The 17,614-nt window shown below is 41.3% G+C and overlaps 1 protein-coding gene across 2 annotated transcripts in view; it reads right to left on the bottom strand.

Annotated features, from left to right (window-relative positions):
- The window catches only part of CFTR (CF transmembrane conductance regulator), a 142,963-nt gene that overhangs the window by 74,720 nt on the left and 50,629 nt on the right, over positions 1 to 17,614 (bottom strand). For both annotated transcript variants that reach the window (XM_030549072.1, XM_030549073.1), the window contains one exon: positions 3,879 to 3,973. In XM_030549072.1, coding sequence (XP_030404932.1) covers positions 3,879 to 3,973 — 95 coding nt within the window. The remainder of the gene's footprint in view (positions 1 to 3,878; positions 3,974 to 17,614) is intronic.

Genomic DNA, 17,614 nt, shown 5'->3' with positions numbered 1-17,614 from the left:
ATTGTAAAACATGACACTATAAATAAGTAGTACAAAGAAATAATCAAGAAAACCCTGAAAAATGGATTTTACTTCCATTTAAAGCACTTAAAAAAATCTTTTAACATTTGTTTCTAAACAGTTATCTTGAACAAACATAATATGAAAAACATATAGCCACTAAAACCATTAATAGTACACTCTGCCAATAGTATAGGTAATTTTACTGAAAGACCTTCTATTATGATTGAATTCACTTACTGTACATTTTGATGTAGTGACTGCACAGTAATCATACTATTCTTGACATTTTCAGTGGTTGGCGAGTTTATAACTTACTTCCTGCATTAATGGTAGTGTTCAGCTCAGTGCTATATATTGGATGTTGCCTATACTGTCTTTGTGACTTTTTTTATTTTAAAAATATAATTATACAGCTGAAGACTAATGCCTATTGGCAAGCTGATCACACAGTAGATTGATAAAGTCAATCATATGACATTCCTGGTATTGACCAGAGTTCCTTTGGCAGTTTATAAACATGGCTATACACAGAGTTTAGGAAGGTATTTAATCAGTCTTATAGTTTTTATGGAAATCTGAATGGTTTATACTTTAGTTCAGCATTTCCCAAACTTTTGAAAGATGAGGCATGCCCCCTTCAGGAAAATGGAATTAACCGCGCCCTCTGCCTACTTGCAACTCTGCCAAGTGTTCTAAAGGCCTCCATGTCTTAATATATGCATCTTTTACCTCACATGTACTGGAGTATGTCCAGTGTTTGAGAAATGCTGGTCTATGTCTTCATAATATGATCCTGCTTCTGCCTTGTGTGTTCTGAGCATTGGTATACCTAACATTTCAACATTGTTACCTAATTGTTAGCTAATCATCATTGGCATCTGAATTAGCACCCACTAAAATGAATGAGGCAGTTCACATGTCAGAGCTATTGTTTCAGGCTCTGCAAACCCAGGCAGACATCACTGCGTTTGGTTACACTGCTTCATATTTTGAATATGTTTTTCTTCACAACTACACCAGCTAGAGGCTTCTTTTAAGGAAAGCTCAGATTCTGAAGAACAACTGAGAATTCTGTCTGCTTCCCCTCCCCTCTATGCAGTGTTGTTGTAGCCATGTTGGTTCCAGGATATTAGAGAGACAAGGTGGGTGAGGTAATTAGTTGGCTCAATAAAAGAGAGCACCTCACCCACCTTGTATCCCCTGGTTATTCCTTTGCAGATTCCCCAAAGGGTGCATTGCCTAGTTTGGATGGTTTAATTCTGTTATACCAAATATATTTCTTTGAGCTTAATCCTTAATTGTTATTTAATAGACATCAGTCTTAAATAAGGGGGGAAATAAACAAACTATATGTATTGTGATGGACCCAGGCCAGTGGGGTGCAGGAGTCTGGTAGAGGGCAAATATACTGGTCACTGGGTGAGTAGTTTTCTGTTCCCTGAGAGACAGAGCAGGGTCTGCACTAGAGTAGTCAGGAACTTTCTAGAACCAATTAAGGCAGACAGGCTGATTAGAACACCTGCTGCCAATCAAGGCAGGCTAATCAGGGCACCTGGGTTTTAAAAGAAGCTCCCCCTGCTCTCCCCCATGGGGGGGGGAGAGGGGCGAGGCGAGGCGAGGCGAGGCAAGGCAAGGCAAGGCAAGGCAAGGCAAGGCAGTGAAGTGAAGTGAAGTGAAGTGAAGTGAAGAGCTGGGAGCAAGAAGCTGAGAGTGAGAGGCTGTGCTGCTGGAGGACTAAGGAGTACAAGCATTATCAGACACCAGGAGGAAGGTCCTGTGGTGAGGATAAAGAAGGTGTTTGGAGGAGGCCATGGGGAAGTAGCCCAGGGAGGTGTAGCTGTCACACAGCTGTTACAAGACGCACTATAGACAGCTGCAAATCCACAGGGCCCTGGGCTGGAACCCAGAGTAGAGGGTGGGCCTGGATTCCTCCCAAACCTCCCAACTCCTGATCAGACAGAGGAGGAGCTGATCCAGACTGTGGGGGAGATCACTGAGGTGAGCAAATCTGCCAATAAGCGCAGGACCCACCAAGGTAGAGGAGGAACTTTGTCACAGTATCTTTAAAAACAAAATTCTTTCTCAACAATTTTATTGGGAAGTCTGTCTCTTGATTGAATGAATGTTTAAAGCACGGCCCTGTGTAGGGAGGGGGATGCATAATTTCACTGTCCTAGGGACAGCATGAGAGACACTGAAGTCCTAGGAAGCACAGCCACTGTGCAACGCCTTATGAGGGATCTCTTTGCTGGCTTGTGTGGAGAGGAGGTAAGGTCTTTGCTTTGTCTCCTTTGAAGTGGTTTGAGCCACTTCCAGGGATCAGGCCTTGCGCTCTGAGTGCTGAGAGCACAGTTGTGGCTGCCTCTCTGGGTGAAGGAGAGGAACGCTTACGGCACCTATCCCTCTTATGCACACATGCAAAAGCCAGCCACAATTTAGTACAAAATCACAGCTTTGTGGAAAACTGTCTAGCAGATTTTCCTAAAATACTACTGAATTCTTACGTGCCAGGTGGTTTCAGACCAGAACCTCAGATTGAACCATTTTGGAGAAATATGGGTCTAGATCCAGATCTGGAGCTGAACATCTCTGACTCAGGCTCTTCTCTAACTGTTTGCTACCTTTTGAGTATTATATTGTGCTGGTTTGCTCTGTTAGGGTTCAGTGACATGGCTTTTATTACATTGATTCTAAATAACAGTGTAATTGTGACTGTTTTTCACCTGTCTCCCTCTCCCTTCTGAGAGCCTTTTACAGTACAGTACCTAGCCTGAAGCTAGAAGGTTAATGAAGAACTGCTTTGGAGAAAATGCTAATTTTACTTTCTAAATCAGGTATCACAGTTTACTGAATAGACCATGTACATCCGCTCCTAGAAAGTAAATACACCTCTTCTGACACACACTGGTCTCCTTGGGGGCGAGAGCTTTTATCATCAATCCCAGATGATATAGCCATGTGGTGATATCATGCCACTAGAACAGTCCAACTATCTGGTTATTTCTTTTGTAATGCTCATGCATTTTTAGCAGCTGACCTTCAACTGTTTGTTTGATTTGTTTCCTTACTGATGAAATAACTTACTTGATTTAAATAATGATTACAGTAAACTTATGACTTAACTCATATGACTGAATTTGAGCCTAGTGCTGTGTGATCAGCTTGCCTGTGTCCATTAGTCTGCTGCTATAGAACTCTTGAAAATAGCCACTAATTTTGAATGGCCAAACTGAGAAACATAGGGCCTGTTTAATCAGAAGTTCTGGCCACCCACAGCTCTCATTAACTTTAACTAGACTTTTGGGTGCTCAGCAGCTCTGAACATCAGGCCCTGGGCCTTTCATAAAATTCACCAAACCCAGGCATCTAAAATCAGTCTGCATTATTTTGACCATGTGGGCTTTAACCATTCAGTGCCTCAGTTTCCCTGTTTGGAAAATGGAGACAATATCTGACAACTTCTGAGAGCATTATGATTCTCAATTATTTAATGTGTAAAGCTCTTTGAGATCCTCTGTGACTATTGCTGAAATATTTCATATTTCTATTAGCACATGACAAGCATTTCTCTGATGCTCAGACAATCAGCATTTCATGCTGTGAACTTTAAACTGACAGTTTCAGTTAACTATGGAAACTTTCATCTTTTGCTGAACCTCTGGGTATTTCTGAACTAAATTAATTAACATATAAACGTATCTTAAATGCCTGTATTGTCATAGGGCAAAAATCTGATCTCTGATGTTAAAATGCAGCTCCCACTGGAGTTATGCACATATATCTATATGGCAGAATTAGGTCCACATTTAATTACACTGTTCAAACTATGTTTCCCAAATGTGATGTGTCAGCCATTCAGATGATAAAATATTCACCTAGCTAGTGAGATTCTAGCCCGTTGACCTCCACTCAGGGTGATTCCGCCTTCCCCCAGTACCGTATAGTCTTTCTCAGGAAACTTTGAAATCTCCTGTTAAAAGATTTTATAAATTAGATGTGTATTTTCCATATTCAAATGACACAAATTGCAAATTAACCAAAAGCAAATGCACATAGAGAGTTTAGGTGGAGATAATTGTAAGATCACACAAATTTGTTTGCTCATTTCATTGTTTCCTTATTCAAAAATGAGTAATTAAAATGTAAACATTTATTTACCTCAGAGCTCAACAAAGTCTTATCATATTCTTATGAGCAAATATTAGTCTTAAACATTAGATCCCCAGAAGTAAAGAATGGACCTTTTACATAATCTATTCTAAACCTCTAACCACTTATGTACATTTCCTACCCAAAAGAAGAGTGACAAATACGAGTTTGCAGTTATAGTTAGAGAAGATCATGAACCAAACTTTGGATCTCAACACCGCAAAATTCAGGGAAGTCCATACCTACAGTGGTTCCAATACCCTAGATCCCCAAAGCCCTTGTCTTTGGGGAGGTTTGCAATGGGTTTGGGGTCCAAACTTTATAGCTTGGGCTATCTCTTATTTAAGTGAATTGATGAATGGTCAGTGGTAAAAACATAAAATCAACAAATTTAAAACAGAGGATTAATTCCCTCCCATGACTGGCAGGGGTGAGGGAAGGACTAGGGATCTATTTGTGTCTCCCTGATCCTACGCTGTCTGGCTCTAGAGTTGGAGCAGTTGAGAAGCCTAACACTGGGGAGAACCCTGCACCCATCAGTAGTTGATGCCACCTCCATTAGCTTTACACCACTGGAAAGTTCTCCTCTGCAAGGGGAATTCTCCACTGGCCACGGATAGCCAGAATCTTGAGTGGAAAACATGGGAGAATCTGGACCCAGGAGACTTTGCTTTTTCTTTAGTACAAAACTGAAACCTTTGTGCTGCATTTTCTTTCTGTTTTATATTTCTGAAACATGAAAGCTGATGCATATTGCATTCTGAATGAGTGGGACTAGAGTGGTGGTTGTGGTAGTTGTTGTTTTTAAAGTTTTTCTTCATTCAAAAAGTTGGCTTGACCTTTTCCTTATGAGGACAATGAGAGGGAGGAGAAGGTGAAAGAATAAGTCTCATTGTGGTACCAGCCTGAATAGTTATTATATTGACTGATTAAATCAACCAGCATCAATTAAATCAATCTCCAGTTCATACACTTGCAACCGAAAAACTATCCCTTGTTAAGATAGACTGGGTTACTCCCCAAAATTCAGACCTAGATTTCAAACCCCCCAGATTTCAGGGCTGTTTAGATCCAGTGTTCTGGCTTAAGTCCACCTCCAGATATTAATTCTGTGCCAGGAGTCTCGGCTCTCCCTTTATAATGTGCCTTTGATCATCTTACTTGTGATTGTGACTATTCATCATTCTCCTCTGAACGATTTCTAACATTCCAAACTGCTGAGACATCTCCAACAGGCATAAAAATAAATAAATAAAATAACATGCCAGGAAAGTATTTCCTTCTTCCTCCCTTGCAAATTTAACACTGGCCTTGGGGATAGAATGAACAATACTGTTCAGTCCTGGTTCAGGGACAGATTAAATGCCCCACATCTCACGGCCTAGAAATTGGGTGCCTGGTACCTCAGGAAAGAGGAGACTCCCAGTTTTTCAATGTAATAATAGCTTCATCTTCCCACCATAGAAGATTTGGAAATATCTGACCTTAAAAATCAGATACTTATATATGGAAAAAGCTATTTGGGGTAACAGAATGTTCTGAAGTTGAGGCAGTACAGCCTAGTGAATAGAGCATTGGACTGGGATTCAGGATACCTGGGTTCTATCCCTAGCTCTACTGTTGCCCTGTTGGGTGACCTTGGGCAAGTCACTTCACCCCCCCGTGCCTCCTTCCCCCATCTGTAAAATGGGGGTACTGATACTGATCACTTCCTGTGAAGCACTCTGAGATCTGCTGATGAAAAGCACTATACAAGAGAGGCATTATTATTTCCCTCCCTCATGGAGACCTGTACAGTCAAATTCCTGTAAACAATATGGATACTTGAGTTTACAGGCAGAGAGATGTGAAAAATAGCACCAATGTATTTTTAAAACATTTCCAAACGTGTCTGTCAAAAATAGTATATCTATGTATGAGGTATTTAGAGTGCCACGATATACAGGTTTTATAGGCACTCCCTTGCTCTTACAGATAAAACCTTTATCTCTCCATTATGCTATCAGATATTTGTGTTTCTATATATTTAGCTATTTGAGCTGATCCTCCCGCCCCCCAGTTCCTACTGGTTCCATTCGAAAATACAGTTACTGGTTCCTAGTGCTACTGTTCTTCCAGTAGAGACCAGCCAGAGAACTGTGGCATCTACTGGAACTTCCATTGCACACTATGGGTGAAAGTCTGGCCCCACTGCATTGTAAACCTGGGTCTGTGAGACCCAGGTTTGCAGACTCAAGATACATCCACACTGAGTCATCTGACTCGGGGTCATGAGTCAGGCAGCGAGTTTAAAAATTGCACTGTATATGTCCAGGCTTGTGCTGAAACCTGGGCTATGGGCCCTGCTGTGGAGATAGAGGAGTCTTAGAGTCTGAGATTCAGCCCAAGCCTCAACATCCACACTGCTATTTTTAGCCTCACTGCCCAAGAACCATGAACCCGAGTTCAGTGACCTGGGCTCTGAGACGTGGTGCAGCAGGATTTTTATTGCAGTATAGACATACACACAGGGTTCCCTAGCCCGCATTTGAGCACCCACACTCATAGATGCTGACTTGTGCTCCTGCAGGTGGGTGCTCAACCCCACTCACCCTCCCCCAGCCTCGCCCCCACTCCACCACTTCCCCCAAGTCCCCACCCCCATTCTGCCTCCACCTTGCCCCCATTTCACCTCCTTCCTCAAGAGCCCACCCCACCTCTTCTCTGCCTCCTCCCTTGAGCGCACTGTGTCCCAACTCCTCCCCCTCCCTCCTGGAGCAATGCCAAACAGAATCAAAGCCCAAGCGCAGTGTGCAGTGTAGATATACCCACTGAAGTTAATGACAAAACAACCATTGACTTAAATGGTGTCCGGATTTCATCCTGTTTGTGCATAAAATATAATATGTACCATTTTGTGCCATTGCCAAAATATTTTGTGCCATTAGAGATTTGACAGAGACACCTATTGTGTTACACTGTCAAAGAAATCTTCAGCACAGTTGATTATAGCACAGAGCAGACAGGGGGCTCTACTCTGGGAGTGTCATAGGTAACAAGTGTTTTATTAATCTGATTTCAATGGAGTCAGCAGAATATTTCATGTTTTGTCTAAATCGATCCTAGTTACTCAACTTTTCCATTTAGAGGTAGCTACCAATGGCAAATACAAACCAAAAAATTAAAGTAAATGTGACACACATTAGTTGTTTGGAACATGCATTAACTACTGCAAAAAACATATAGTATTGAGCCATGTTCATCCTTGGTGTAACTTTACTTAAAGTGGAATCAAATCAGGGATGAATTTAACCTATTGATGTTGAACAACATATAAATGTATAATAATTACAGAATATCCACTCCTACTGGATACATTCATTTTTGGCTGTCCAAATTGATAAACCTGCAGCCTGATCATTGAGAAGTACAGAGCCCCTGCAGTTCCCAGTGACTTCAGTTACATCTGTGGGTGATTAAGAGAGGAGGGGTTGAATGGTCTGAACTTTAGGTTGCCAATGTTCGGACATCCTAAAATAAAATAACCCTGCAAATGATAGAACAGAGCAGAGATCTCAGCCATCCCCAATGTCTGCTCTTTGTAGTTCGCCTTCACTTCCTTCTTCTCTCTCTAATACTCTTGACTTCCTTCTTTTCTGCTCCTTTCACTTTCCCCTTCTCTAACCCGCCCCCAATCTCTTCACTTTCTCTTCTTCTCTCTTTATTCTTACCAATACCCCATACTCTCACTTCTCTATCCACCCTCCCCAATTTCCTTTGTGTCCTCTTCTCCACACTCTGCCTTCTCTCTCTCCTCCTCCCCCACCAAATATATTCCCCTTCTCTTCTTCCCCCTTCTTCTCTTGGAAGTGGTCTTCCTCTTTCTCTCTGCCAGCTGTTTTTTGCACAGCAAACCTCAAGAGCATTCCCAACAACTACAAAGATCATAGTGCAGGCACCATTGAGTGAAATGCCTTAGGGAATCTGTAAGTATATTTGAGCTGAAACAGAAGCAAAGGATTTCAAGAAGGAGCTGGAATGCTATTCCACTCAATGTAATCATTTTCCTCTTTAGTTACAAGCAAAATACACTCCCTCGCCTGTTTGCTCACTCACATGATGACTTCTGTATTTCCAGCAAGAATATAAACCTTTCATATCTCACAGAAATAGAGATGTGGCCCAAACAAACTCCCAGATTTAATACACCTTAACTTTTGGATCTCAGTTGGAACTGAGCAACTGAAGCCCATCTCTAAGCAGATGGGCTTGCAGTGGATTTGAAACTATAATGACACCTCTTATTAGGCAGAGAATATACACAATAGGCCAGATCCTCCACTGTAGTCAAGGACTGCTCAGCACAACTCAGCAGGATCTAGCCACCAGTGGGTGTGAAGGAGTAAGGGATAACATTCCTCTGGGGTCATGGGCCTGGAGCTGGCCCAGCTGCCTGATTAGCTCACCCCCTGTAGCTGAGGAAAGAAATGGAATTACTTAGCAGCAATGAGGGGGAGGGAAGGGGCTGTGGAAGTGCCGGGGTGCTGTGTCCAGTGTACTGACAGTGGCGGGACTACTGAAAGGAACTGCTTCAGAAAATCAGATAGACAAGAGAAGAGACTACTGGGGAGCCATGGAAGGCTGAGACAAGAGCCAGGTAAACTTGCTGTGGGAGTTAGTGGTATGAGAGGTTGGGGAAGGAACTGCGTGCTCACACAGACTTTGAAGAAAGAGTCTGGGGAAGGTGGGACTGTGTTTGTTAAGAAGGCTCAGTTAAAGAAACTGCTCCAGCTGAAAATAGTTTCCCTGGATTCCTTCAGAAAGACAGACAAGGGTTAGCCCAGAGAGTGAGCTGACTCAGTAGAGTAAAGCTCGGTCCAACAGGAGGAGGGTGCTATAAAATAATATATTCCAGTGGGTTTAAGCCACGTTTGCACTCTTTCAAGCCTAGGTCATTCTGTACCAGTCTGGTTCCCTGGTGTAAATTGGCTACCCTAACTTGAGCTGCCTGCCAATGGCTTGAAGGTCCCAGAAGGTCATTGGAGAAGCCCCATATGCAGGTGAGCTCTCTATGGGTTAGATTTGCTGGGCTGAGGATAGCTTTGCACAAGTGGCATGGCAGAAAGCTGCTCCAACAAGGGGAGGATCTTGTTTTGTAAGTGTGGGTGAGGAGAAACACTGACTCAAAAGACAGGAATATACCCAGTTCGTAAAGTTTATCTCAAGGTTGTGATAACCTGTGAAAGTTTTATGCTTAAACACTTGCTTAGCAATAAAATAAATCCGAGAGCTCCACTTTGTAGTATTCCATGCTGATATTATTTGGTTAAATGCTTTTTGTATTCTAGTCAGTCTTCCCCGCCCTCCTTCCTTGTGTAAGGTATGAGTTTCTGAGCAGACTATCTTGGATGCTGTCCTATCTTCTCTGTCACTTCTTGAATCAAACTTAATTCCCTTAACCTGACTGTACTGTCTATAAATTGAACATACCCACCATTTCTTGCTTTAAAAATCTTCTGCCAAAGGAAAAGTTCATTAGGGAATGAGTGAGTTTTGCCAGCATTTGCTTGAGTTTTGGGTGGACTTGAAACTCCAGCTAAATGTCATGAACTCTTGTGAAACAAAACTCCTGCTTTTGGATCATGAACTTTCTGTGAATTATTTTATACAACTCTAATAAGCCACAGCAGCAGGACTTAGGGAGCACAAGAGGCTTTTTTATTTGAATAAGAGAGCAATTTTTTTAAGTGACTGGTGACTTTGGGTGACCAATTTGAGACACCTTAAAAGGACCTGATTTTCACTAGGGAAATGCTCAGGACTTTCTAAAAATCAGGCCCCTTTAACATGTCCCAAGTTGGACACACAAATTTGAAGCATTCAAAATTATTAGTTACTAAGTTTATAGCAGAAATGCTGATAAGCAGACATTAGCGTGAATGGTGAGGTTTCATTCTGGAGTTGAACAGCCCCAAAATCTGGGGTTTGTTCAGATCCATTTAATTTTAAAAACTACTTATAGTTTAATAACCAGGGGAAATGTGCAGTTTTGTGCTTTTTGCAAAATCAACAAGCTGTAATTGCAAATGTGTATAACAAGGCTGAAATAAAATAACGTGGGAAGGGAGTGGAAGAAGTTAAAGTTGATAGGTTTTAAAGTCAGAAGGGTCATAAAATTTCACCCAGTATATTCTATATCAAGATTAAAACTTGTTTGAGCTAGAGCATTTATTTTTAGAAGGATATTTTCAGTCTTGATTAAAAAACTGAAAAGTGAAGGCAAATCCACCACACCCATAGATGGCTTGTTTCAATTGTTAATTATCCTCACTGTTAAAAATGTGTGTCTTATTTCTATCCTGAATTTGTCTAGCTTCATCTTCCAACTACTGTATCATCTTATGCCTTTTTCTTTGCTTGTTTTGCTAGATTAAAGAGCCATCTACTATTAGAAATCTCTTCCCCATGTAGATACTTGTAGATTGTGATCAAAGCACTTTTTCATCTTCTCTTGGTTTATCTAAATCAGTGGTCCCCAACCTTTTTATGTTGCACCCCCGCCTTACCTGTAATGTAATCTTTCTGGGACCCACTGGGGCTGGGAAGAGGGCCAGAGGCTGGGAGCAGCAGCTGGGGCCACAGCTGGGAGCGGGAGTGGCCCAGGGAAGGGAGGCTGGCCTGGACCCCACCGCACCCTCCCAGAGGTTCCTCCGTGCTCCCATAAGGGGGCATGTCCCACAGTTTGGGGACCACTGATCTAAGTAGATAGTTTCCTAACTCTCTCATTGTAAGGCATGTCTTCCAGACTTTGACTGATTCTTGTAGCCCTCTTCTGAACCCTTTCCAGTTTGTGAACATCCTTTTTGAAGTGTGCACACCAGAACTGGACACGCTAATGTTTTGTGCACTATTATTCTGCCATGGGTAACCTTAACTGTTCAGAATATGCAGCATATGACCCACTTGTAGATTATTTGTATTCAAGGAAAATTCTGCAAGGTGAAGCAGAAATGCTGGTAGATGTGTCCTCTGCTACAAGAATTCTGCCAGCTAGTAGGCTTCCTCAAGATTAAGGAGGATATGTGATGGGATGCATTTCGCTGCTCCTCTAAAATTTGAACTTGCACCCCTGTACAGCTCATCCTACTCACTGCAGCATATGAACTAGCCAGCTGGTGGCTGAATCTTGACCCTAGTCAGTGGATCCCATACCCTTAGGAATGTGGTGCACAGGCTAGCATGCTTGTGCTCTCTCCTAGCATTTCTTTAAACTCCAAGGAACAAAACATGCCAATTGCACACAAGCAATGAAGAAGATGCTCCTTATGCAAATGTGCTGACTAGATGATCACAACGATCCCTTCTGGCTTGGAATCTGACTCTGATACTCTATCAACCTCCATCGTCTGTGATCCAACCCAATGAAAGGTAGGATCTTTCTTTTTATTATTTGATTTCACATGAAACACAGCCTTTGTTTGTATGCACTGTTAAACATTATCTTTGTGGGCAGCTAAGAGCTCTCAAACTAGGTAGCTTATTTACTTTAAGGGTGTCAGCCTCTTAGAAGCTAAGAAGGTTGCAATTTGTGATTATGGCTTTGGGTGACACATTCTCCACCTGTGTGGAGACAGAATGGATTGACATCATAGCAAAAAGAATATCTTCATTCTCTTTCAAATAGTTTAAAACTAAAAACTGAAGAGTGATGGTGAGACCAGTATGGGCTCTTGAATTGGTGAATTATTACTCTTTTTAAAAGTGATAAGTTGATTGTTGTTTTTTTAATAGGGAAAATGACAGGTTACATTCCTACTGTCTTGACTCTGAGAACTCCATCTCTTTCTCAGGTTCATTTTATTTTTCTTACCAAAGTAAGAACTAATGAACTTTAAATGTAGGGACTCTCACTTCAAAGGTCCTAAGGCTTTAACTCTACCAGTTTAACGTGTTAAAAGCACACTGCCTTTTCTACACGAGGCTAACATTTGTTATCTAACACTTCCACATCCTACAAGATGCAACTGTTCCTTGAAGAGCCTTCACTAGAACTAGTGATCTTCATCTGGCCACCTGTTTCATGGCTGGTTAGCTGGTGAGCTCTGAAAGGATCACAAATCATTTTAAATCTCAAAGTAACTGGTAATCATTTATCATTGTTTCATTAGTTAAAGGAAAACATCTTTTTGAGCCCCTGTAGGAAGCTACTAGTTACATTTATACACATTTCAAAGAAGAACTATTCCGCACTAGCATTGCCCCGATGCTGCCCTCCCTGAAGTGGAAGGGAAAATACTGAGGTAATCGGCATGTCCTTCCTCACTGGAGATATGCTGGTGTAGGGGAGAGCATACTTCAGGGCCTACTCTTGCTTGGAAGGATTAGATTATCAGTAAATGTGGTTAAGTCAATTTCACTGTACACACACAAACCCACCAAAAAAATATTCCCATCAAGGATAATCAAAGTTTACAGACAGAAAGTAAGAAAAATGCTGACTGAGAACTTACTAGAGTTTGATTTAAGGATATTTACTTTGTATATTTTGACATGGGATGTTGACAGTTTGTGTTTTAATGCTTGCAAAGCTTTAACTTTTTGAATCTCAACATTTACTGTCATTAAATAATTATCTGATCCTGCCCCATAATTTCCTGCAACTGTGAAAATTTAAATAGATAAAAATACAAACTTAAAAATAAACATCTACGTTATCAGTTAAAATTATTTTTAAAAACATCGAATTGTGCCAGCTGTGATCAGTTCCATAAATCCCCCAGTACACTACAAGGGATGTGCTGGGAGGAGCTGGGGCCAACCTGCACTAGAAACCAGACCCCTATTAAGGAGGGGCAATGCTAGCTGGAAAAGCTTTTCTTGATTGATTCAAACTTCTTATTTAAGGTCATTTAGAAATCAGGCTATAGGAAGCATTTGGAACTCCCAGTTTAAAAGCTGAACTGAGGTTTGGGTTTTTATATTTTAATAGGTTTCGAAAAGCCCCAAATACCCCAGTAAGGTGGAAATCAAGACCCTGGCAACTGGTCCCATGAGCAACTGTAGCTCACCTGACATCCCACTATCAAATATAAAAATCACATACTTTCGTTCTAATTCCATGAATGGTGGTGCTTTGAATTACCTTAATCTTATCAAACAATCCCCAAACTACTACAAATAACTTTGACATAAGCATACAAAAGTAAAGCAAATATCTTAGGCATACTGATAGGCAATGCCCTGTGCACAGCTTTCTTAAGCTCCGCTAGCCCTAGTTTATGCACCAATTTTATCACAAAATTATCTTAATCTGTACAGAACTAGCCTAAATAAATGTTGGCCTGTATTTTGCATGATTCTGCAATAGTGTAATTCTTACTCAACTTATTTATTTATTTTATTTGTACAATGGTAGCACCTGAGGGCCTCATTCACAGACCAGGATCCTGTTATGCTAGACACTATACAAACATACATTGCCAAATTATCAGGCCAGTATATTCAGTCAGAATTCTTTAGAAGAGATAGTGTCCTTTTTTAGGGTTCTGAATTCTTATGGCCTTATGGGAGCTCACTGGAAAAAATAAAAAGTCAAGTCACTTTTTTTTCTCATTGCTTTTCTATAACTTTAATTGAAAACTTTCCAAGAGTTTTAGAGTAGGGACTGTGTTTTATGATAGATGTGTACTCTTTCGGAACACAGACAGCAAATATTAATAAAGTAGCAGGAACACTTTTTTTAAAGAAACAATCTAAATACTCTTTTGTTCTATCGAGAAACACTCTTGTGCAACAGGTACTACAAGATGGAACTTCTTTTACTTCATAAGCACTAATTCAGAATCTAACAAACAAAATGCTCCACCCTCAAAATAAAGATTTCCTGCTATCCTATACAGTGAACATTTTATTCTTGGACAGGCTAAAATATTGGAAAGCTATGTGAACTATTTGCTTGCATTTTCCATCTATGCATAATAACTTTCGATATAAAGTTACTGCATACATTTTCAGTAATTCCTCAAATGAGTATAAATGATAAATTCTTAGAAAACAGGTTAAATGCCAGTCAAAAGAGATATGAAGAGTAAATGTAGTACCGGCTTTTTCTTAAAATGTTCATGCACAGAGATTTTTTACTTGAATTTTGATCTGTCCTATTAATTAGGGTCAGTATTTTTTTAAATTTTTTAAAATAAGGCAAAGTAATGCCAAAGCAATTTCTGTTGTTTGATTTTTCGTACCTATGTTTTTAAAACAAAGACCTGAATCCAACAAGGTGCTGAGCACCTTGTGTTCCCATTGAAATCATTAAGTACCATGCACTAGCAGGTGCCAAGGGCCAAATTCTGCACTTACAATACTGTTTACTTAAATGAAATGATCTGAGACATAAATTAGTGTTCAGGTGTGGAGGTGGGGGAAAAGAGGAAAAAGACTATTTAGCAGTCATTTCACTTTCCTTCTGGAACAAGCTGGTGAGGCTCTTAAATGTGCACTTTATCATGCTGCTTTCTTAAGAGGTCTGGACGTGATGGAGAAAGGAGAGGGATCATTCCACATTTACATTGCTTGTTGGAGCTAGAACAAGCTGTATTGTTCCACTCCTCTGGATCCAATATAGGAAATGGCTTTTTTCCTCCCCAAGAGTGTTGTCTCAATGAGAACATGAATTTGGGGTAAAATCTCATTTAACTGTAATTGATGGCTAGATTGGGGCTTATTTACCTGGCAAGTTAGCAAGCACTCCAGAGTGTGAATTTACAGCCCACCAGTAACTAAATTGTGTGGACACCACTACAGTGCTTTGAAAGTCCTGGTGTATGGCTTAGCATACTGATGCTTCAAAGTACAGTATGCTAAGCTGCAGTCTGGGACTTTCGCTGCGCTGTGGCCAGGGGGGGCTCCAGGCCAAGTGCATGCTTGGGGCGACATGCCACGGGGGCGGGGGGCGTTCTGCTGGTCGCTGGGAGGGCAGCAGGTAGGGTGCCTTTGGTGGTTTACCTGCGGAGGGTCCGCTGGTACTGCGGCTTCGGTGGACCTCTCGCAGGCACACCTGCGGGAGGTCCACCGGAGCCGCGGGACTGGCGAGCAGCAGAGCGCCCCCCGTGGCATGATGCTATGCTTGGGGTGGCGAAATGTCTAGAGCCACCCCTGGCTGTGGCAGTGTCCACACAGTGAGTTAGTGCATAGATGGCAGGTGTGCCGTAGATTCACACCCTGCCTTGCTGCATGCTATCTTCATATGCAGACAAGCCTTCAGACTGGCCATTCTGCAGATGTGCAGCGAGGAGATGTTTTCCTCCACCATTACCTCCAACCCCTTTTGCATAGCCTATGTAACAGCCAGAAACAATTGCGGCCCCTTCGCTCAGTCAGATGGACTATTTGGTCATTCATAAAGGGGTATGACAGAGCACAGGCAGAAACTTCCTGGTGATCCATACCATCCCCGCCAAACGCAGGGCTCTGCCTTAAGCACACAATTGAACCCTAAAAGATTTACCTGAGGCTGTAGGTAGGGAATTAACATTGGTTTTCATCATTTTTCATCTTCTCTACAGTGTTTCCTCAGAAGCTAGAAAGACCGAAGAGGTGATTGATAAGACTAGGACACTGTGTGAGGGAAGAGTTCCTGCTGGATTTTTCCCTGGTCATAGTGTAATGCTAGTTTGTTCAGAGTCCACATGGTCCCAAAGCTTCCTCTTGCCATTACGAAGACATCTGCTCATTCTTTTTTACTCTCAGGGCAGTGTCTTGAACTACTGACAGGAACTATTTAATAACACTTTTTCTAATGCTAGCCGGCTGCTCACCTCACTGGCACTAGCTCCAGAGGCTTAGAGACCTAAAAGATATGGGTTAGATTCAACAGTTGGCATCCATGGGATGGAGAGCAGTCAGCAGTCATGAGGCTGACCAGTATTGTTAACCTTCCCATCATTCTAGGAATTTCCTGTCTTATTGCAGGGGATGCATAGCATGGCCCTTACAGAGAAAACAGATTGGTTCTTTGATCTGTGTTGACAACAGCTATAAGGCTGGACTCATGCAGCAGCCTGTGGCAGAAGGCCTAGCATGGAACAAAGCCAGGACCTCTTCTTCAGAAAGTCTTAATAAATTTCCTGTCAAACTGCTAATCAAAACTCAGACTGTTCTTTGAGTACCAGTGGCATATATAGTAAGGCCTTAAACCTATAAAAATACTTTTATTATTTAATTGTATCCTGCATGGAGATAAAGAACAGTAACCTCCTCTTATCTTAAAACAATCTATTGTTTTCTTGCTTGACTGGATCTAAAAAAATAACTTTCAATGTATGACCTAAAGAAAGACTTTGCTAAGCTAGTTTAAATATCTGTTGTCTTCAATATGTAGATCAAAACAAGAGCCCTGTCTCGTGACAAGGCTGGGTAAGTGAGAAGATCTTAGATGCTGGGTGGAATAAATACAGACAATCTCTAGTGCAATACATCTTTACAAAATACGCTTGTGTTTCACTGTGATAAAAACACTTTGTCTGGAACCATGATCTGACAGCAGCAAGAAACATACGGTGCACATGGAGCCCACCTCAATGTATCAATTACAAACTGGATGTTAAAGCAGCAAAGAATCCCGTGGCACCTTATAGACTAACAGATGTTTTGGAGTATCAGCTTTCGTGGGTGAATACCCACTTCATCGGATGCATTTACAGATCCAGACTAACATGGCTACCCCTCTGGAACTGGATGTTAAATAGGAGCTTGATCCTGCAGTAGTTGACACTGGATACTGAGCTCGTTTGAAAATCTGGCCATGAGTGTCAAGAAGAGTGCTGGGTGCTGAGGCCTTTAAAATCTGGCCCACAACTCTCCACTGAAATCAATGGCAGTTTGGTGTGGAAAAATAGCAAAACTGAGCACTTCATGCAGACATTTTTCCTAGTAAATAGTTTTATAAGAGTTTAAAAAAGTAGTAAAGCTGTTCTTTAAAAATATTGTTTAAAAATTTTGATGAATATTTTTTTGTCAAAACAAAAATAGTATCTAAATTTTTCAGGTTTTTTGCTTAAATATTTTCTATTTTCAGCTGAGGAAAAAATAGTTTTTAAGGTTTGGGTTTTTCAATTAAATCCCTATTTATTTATTTTGAGGAATGTTCATTTTTCATGGAGATTTCTTTCTATGAACTTTTCACTGAAAAAAAATTTCTGAATGAAAATTTTTGACCATCTCTAAACAGCGCTGGGAGAACTCACCGGAGCCAACCTTGCTGGGTCCTGTTTGTGTAGGTTATGCATACCAGAACCTGCAAACTCTGGTCACAGGGCCTCCACAGTTGGTTTGCTTGGTGTTTCACAAAACTCATGTGTCAAGTATCAGAGGGGTAGCCGTGTTAGTCTGGATCTGTAAAAGCAGCAAAGAATCCTGTGGCACCTTATAGACTAACAGACGTTTTGGAGCCTGAGCTTTCGTGGGTGAATACCCACTTCTTCAG

Source organism: Gopherus evgoodei, chromosome 1 (assembly GCF_007399415.2).
Source record: "Gopherus evgoodei ecotype Sinaloan lineage chromosome 1, rGopEvg1_v1.p, whole genome shotgun sequence".
Classification (NCBI taxonomy): Eukaryota; Metazoa; Chordata; order Testudines; family Testudinidae; genus Gopherus; species Gopherus evgoodei.
This window is presented reverse-complemented; position numbering and strand designations above follow the sequence as displayed.